A 6000-nucleotide genomic window follows, 5' to 3' on the forward strand; every position below is an offset into this window, starting at 1 on the left:
GATTCTCACCCATTAACCCTAAGTGAAGAAACCTTCCCCTCCACAAGATCTGCCAAATTACACGATATCCCATGAGTATACTTCCATTTAGAGGCGATTTTGGATAAACATAAGCAACTTCAGCAGGAATCCAGCACAGTTGCTTCTACAAATCAACATAACCTTTATTCATAAAAATAAATGGTCACCTAAAGATTACTGGACACTTGAGGAAAACTTTTAGCATTAAAAAAATATTGCTATGAGGAAAGGGACAAAAAGTTAATGCAAGACAAAAACAAATTCAATCAATTCTATTTAATGTCCTCAGAAAGATTTAAATATTATCCATACCGGAAGAAAAACCAGCTCTGGAAAAAAAAGAAATTAGAGACTAACAGAAAAATGTGGGAGACTAAAAATGATTGTCAAAAAAAAATATTAAGTCTAGTATAAGAAGTAAATAATGGGATGGGTAGTATTAAAAACAAAACAGTGATCTGGAAACACAGTCGGGGAAATCTATCCAAACAAAAGATGGAAAACACAAAAGAAATGCTAAGAGATACTCACATAAAAGCAGAAGGTACAGTATATGAGTAATACATGTCAGAGGAAAGAACAGAGAAAACAGAGAGGGGGAAATAAAGAAACAATAGAAAGTTTCCATTAGTAAAAAAAATAATTCCTGGAATTGAAAAAGGCAACCAATTGTCAAGTCATAAGAACAACAACAACAAAAGACCGAGATACAACCTGATAAAATAATGTAAGGAAAAGTTTTTAAGCTTCAAAGAGCAAAAAAAAAAAAAAAAGTACCAACAAAGAAATGAGCTTACTTTGACATGAAAATTATTAACATCTGGTGTTAGAAGGTACTGAGGCAGTGCCTTCAAAGCAAACATTATTTTGAGACTAGAATACTCTACCAGATGACTAACCACATGTGAAAGCAAGATAAAGACCTTTTCAGGCATCTAAGAACTCAGGTAGTTTATCTCTCAGTTACTGTTTCTTTAAATTATTTGAGGATGCGATTGAATGAAAGGACTAAGATATTCAAGAAAGTGGAAAATGTGGAATCCTAAACAATGCAACTAACACAGGAGTCCAAGTAAAAGCAACAACAATAATATAAATCCCAGATAGCTATGTTCAGAAAGACATATATCAATATTGGAAAATCCCATGGACGGAGGAGCCTGATAGGCTGCAGTCCATGGGGTGGCGAAGAGTAGGACACAACTGAGTGACTTCACTTTCACTTTTCACTTTCATGCATTGGAGAAGGAAACCCACTCCAGTGTTCTTGCCTGGAGAATCCCAGGGACAGGGGAGCCTGGTGGGCTGCCGTCTATGGGGTTGCACAGAGTCGGACATGACTGAAGCGACTTAGCAGCAGCAGCAGCAGTGAAAATTAGAACAAAACCCCCAAATCCTCAAGGAACAGAATGTTTTCAAAAAATGAGGAATTTGCATTCATCAGATAGTTCATTTAAACTAGGAAATTTTGAGGATCAATGTGCTGTTCCTGTTTTTAATAAGTAACTAGAAAGTTTAAACAAGGTGTAAAAGAACATTGCCACTCAAATATAAAGTAAAATGAACTCTGATATCATTTTAAATAAAATCTGAGCATGATTTATAGTGTAAGAGAACTTTTCCTCCTAGTACACAGGTTTCATGTCACAGAATTGTATTTCTAAACTTTTTAATTAGTATAATTACACTACTTGGTTCTGAAATAATTATTTCCCAATCATAATAGTAAAAATAACAACAAGTAACACTTATTTAACACTTAATATATGTCCTATCCTAAGCTTTATTAGATTTATTAGCCAGTTTGGTCCTTTCAACAATAGCACAGTAAAGTGACGTGACTTGCCCAAGGTCACACACTGGTTGGTGAAGCTAGACATTCTGGCTCCAGAATCCCTGCTCTTAAATGTTGGCTATGCTGCTTCTCATTATGCTGTCTGTTAAGTTACAATTCTTCCAATCAACCTATCAGCCTAAAACAAAATGGCATAGTAACAATTATAAAACAAAATACAAATTTTATAGGACTTAACATAGAAACAATGATTAACCAAAGTAAAGAAAAGGAAAGGAATGTGCAAGTGTTATTTTTCTCAACCTTTTATATATACATGGGCTCCCCAGGTGGCGCTGGTGGTAAAGAACCTGCCTGCCAATTCAAGAGACATAAGAGACACAAGTTCTATTCCTGGATTGGGAAGATCTCCTGGAGGAAGGCATGGCAACCTCCTCCAGTATTCTTGCCTGCAGAATCCCATGGACAGAGGAGCCTGGGGAGGGGGCCACAGTTTATAGGGCTGAAAAGTATCAGACATGACTGAAGTGACTTAGCATGCACACATGCAACTTTCTATATAAAAGAAGCATAATACAGAAATTTCTATATAATAGAAAATCAACAGTAAACTACATGAGTATAATGTAAAATAATAATATAAAAATCAGCAGGGAGGGGAGAGATAATGAACCTGAGCTAAACTTCTCATATTTCACAGCAAGTAAGATGATTAATTTTATACGTATATAGTAGCTGTTGTCAGTAGACATTGTCTAATTTTAAAGTGTAACATATAATTCATGTGGCAACTCTCAGAAAACCTAAACACAGAAAAATTCAAGTGGATACATTAAGAAATTCAGAAGAATATCTGAATTTAGGAGAATTCAGAAAAACTAAAAATAGAAAAGGAGGAGGACTGGGGAAAGGGAAGATCTTTGTTTTTAACCATCTTAATTTTTATTAAAATTATCAGATATTACTTCATTATGAAAATATGCAATACTATTAATAATAGAATATCCTATAAATAAGGGCGTAATCAATGAGAGCACCTTTCAATTCTGGCATGGTAACAGAAAAGGACAATAAATGGTACCAGACTATGAAACTCAGTAGGGTGCAAAAAGAGGAACAAGGACAACATATAAACATATTACAGAACACTCATGCTCTTTGCTGATTCTTTGTTTCCACATCACTATGGGCACTCCAGTACTCTTGCCTGGAAAATCCCATGGACGGAGGAGCCTGGTAGGCTGCAGCCCATGGGGTCGCTGAGTCGGACACAACTGAGCGACTTCACTTTCACTTTTCACTTTCATGCATTGGAGAAGGAAATGGCAACCCACTCCAGTGTTCTTGCCTGGAGAATCCCAGGGTCAGAGGAGCCTAGTTGGCTGCCGTCTATGGGGTCGCACAGAGTCAGACACGACTGAAGTGACTTAGCAGCAGCAGCATGGGCTAAATGGCCCACTTTTTCATATAAACTTCCCCAGGGACCTTTCATCCGCTTTAGACAACCACTGAACCACACACACTCCAGTCCCCTACTCTGTACGTTTCATTTAAAGAAAGGGCTGTCTACATTCACACACGGGCGGGAGTCTACATGTGGCATCACTTTTTCAGGGAATAATTTGGCAGCCCTTATTCCCTGGTGGTAAAGATGGTAAAGAATCTGCCTGCAATGCAGGAGACCTGGGTTGGGTTCCTGGGTGGGGCAGATGGCCTGGAGAAGAGAATGACAACCCACTCCAGTATTCTTGCCTGAAAAATTCCACGGACAGAGGAGCCTGGCAGGCTACAGTCTATGGGGTTGCAAAGAGTTGGGCACAGCTGAGCAACGAACACTACTACTACTACTGAAATGTAAAACACGGCTACTCTTTGACCTAACAGTTTCACTTCTCAGAATCTACCCTACAAGGACATTCCCAAATGCTCAAAGAGAACTTTATACAAGGACTTTCAATTAAGCTGTTAGTGTTTATAACAGAAAAAGATGGAAAGCAATCTAAATGCACACTGGTAGATACAGAATATTTCGTTACCACACAGAAAATGAAATACATCTACATGGAGTAACACTGAAAAGTATTTTACAACATGTTGCAGAGCAAGAAGAGGCAAGAAGGTGAATAATATACAACTTGTGTGTGAGATAAACAGACACGTCATGTATTGGAATACATGGGCTTAGGGTGAGTGGAGCAAACAAGTTTTTATTTTTTTACATGTTTTTGCCTTTTTTTTTTTTCCAGCCACCATGTATTGGTTTTGTATTTTAAGAAATCGGAGCATATCTCCACTGCCAAATTATGCTGTGCTTAGTCGCTCAGTCGTGTCCAACTCTTTGTGACCCCATGGGCTGTAGCCCGCCAGGCTCCTCTGTCCATGGGATTCTCCAGGCACGAATACTGGAGTGGGTTGCCATGCCCTCCTCCAGGGGACGGAGAAGGCAATGGCACCCAACTCTAGTACTCTTGCCTGGAAAATCCCATGTCCATGGGGTCGCTGAGAGTCGGACATGACTGAGCGACTTCACTTTCACTTTTCACTTTCATGCATTGGAGAAGGAAATGGCAACCCACTCTGGTGATCTTGCCTGGAGAATCCCAGGGACGGGGGAGCCTGGTGGGCTGCCGTCTATGGGGCCGCACAGAGTCGGACATATGACTGAAGCGACTTAGCAGCAGCAGCAGCAGCCTCCACGGGATCTTCCCGATCCAGGGATCGAATCCAGTTCTCCCGCACTGCAAGCGGATTCTTTACCTTCTGGGACATCAGGGAAGCCACAATTTCCGTGCTTTGAAAAAAAATTCGAAAAGAGAAAACGCTCAACATCTTGCCATTTGTTCAGTCTCAAATGGAAAAGAAGAGAAACAAAATACACTAAGCAGCATGGTGCCGTTTAGGATTAGCGAAAAGGCTAGCTTTACTGGGTGGGTCATATTTTAGTGAATTGGGGCAGGAAAATGAGGGCACAAAAACAGTCACGGCGGAGTTGAGGAGCAAAACCCAGGAGCGGCGGGGCCCAGGGAGCCCGGGGACGCCCTCAGAGAGGACGCGGGGGGCCAGGCGGGCGGAGGCTCGAGCGCCGGGGTAGCGGGGGCAAGACACCAGGTCCCAGGTGTGTGGGAAAGAGGCCGGAGGGGCAGAGACCGAACGGACGGCAGACCGGGAACACAGCCTCCACCAGGAGAACTGGTCGGGAGCGGGACGCCCGGCTGGTGGCGACAGCTGGGCGGCCAGACCAAGGTCAGCCCGGGGCGCCCGGGCAGTCCGGGCGGCGGGCAAAGCCCGAGACCCAGGCCGAGCGCCCGGGGAGCCGCGGCGGAGACAGTGGAACCCGCCCCAGGCCGAGGCCGGGGCCCCCGGGGGAAGGGCGGCACCGCAGCCCCCGTACCTTCCCAGGAGAGCTCTCCTCCCGGCTCGCGCTTCAGGAACTTGTACCAGAACGTGTCCACGCGGCCCGGCTCCGCCCCGTCCTGCGCCGCCTCCTCGGCCGCCAGCTCCACCTCCCCGAGCCACAGGCCCGGCTCCTGCAGCGCCAGCGCGCCCGCGCCCGCCGCCGTGCCCGCCGGCCTCAGACGCACGGCCCCGCTCGGCTCCCAGCGCCCCAGCTCGGGCCGGGACCCCACGACCAGCAGTTCCGGCCCGGCCCCGGCCACGGCGGGCGACACCACCACCCCGAAGCGGAACCGCATGGCGGCGGCGGGCGGCGCGACTCCGGGTCCCCCCTGTCCCTGCGACCGGCGGACGCGGCCCGAGCGCTAGGCGGACGCGGCGATTGGGTCCCGGGCGCCGGCGGGGACACGTGCGAGGCTGCACCTTTTTTGGGCTGCATCACGCGGCCCAGGAGCCCGAGCCTGATCCAGGCCGGGGCCTCTGGCCGCGGGAGGTGGTTCGCTGCGGCCACGACCCGTCGCGCCGGGAGAAGGAGGCTGCCTCTTCTAGCGGCTCCGCGGTTGGCTGGGGACCCGGGGAAAGCGGAAAAAAAAAAAAAAAAGGTTAGGAAAGCAAACTCCCCATAAACTCGGAGATTTTCCAGTGACCTTTCCAAAAGACTCGAAATTATTTCTGTGAGTATAGGAATCATGTGGTCTTTTCTATCAAAGAATATAATCAACTTCCTTCCTAGGAAACCCACTCCATTTTGTAGTCTTAAGTTCCTGTACTGCATGGCAAATAGAAGGGAA

The 6000-nt window shown here is 45.5% G+C and overlaps 1 protein-coding gene across 1 annotated transcript in view; it reads right to left on the reverse strand.

Annotated features, from left to right (window-relative positions):
* Positions 1 to 5785, reverse strand: part of EPM2A (EPM2A glucan phosphatase, laforin) — a 109207-nt gene extending 103422 nt beyond the window's left edge. The window contains exon 1 of the mRNA XM_061428228.1: positions 5208 to 5785. Coding sequence (XP_061284212.1) covers positions 5208 to 5508 — 301 coding nt within the window. The 5' untranslated portion in view covers positions 5509 to 5785. The remainder of the gene's footprint in view (positions 1 to 5207) is intronic.
* Positions 5786 to 6000: the final 215 nt, after the last annotated feature.

Source organism: Bos javanicus, chromosome 9 (assembly GCF_032452875.1).
Source record: "Bos javanicus breed banteng chromosome 9, ARS-OSU_banteng_1.0, whole genome shotgun sequence".
NCBI lineage: Eukaryota > Metazoa > Chordata > Mammalia > Artiodactyla > Bovidae > Bos > Bos javanicus.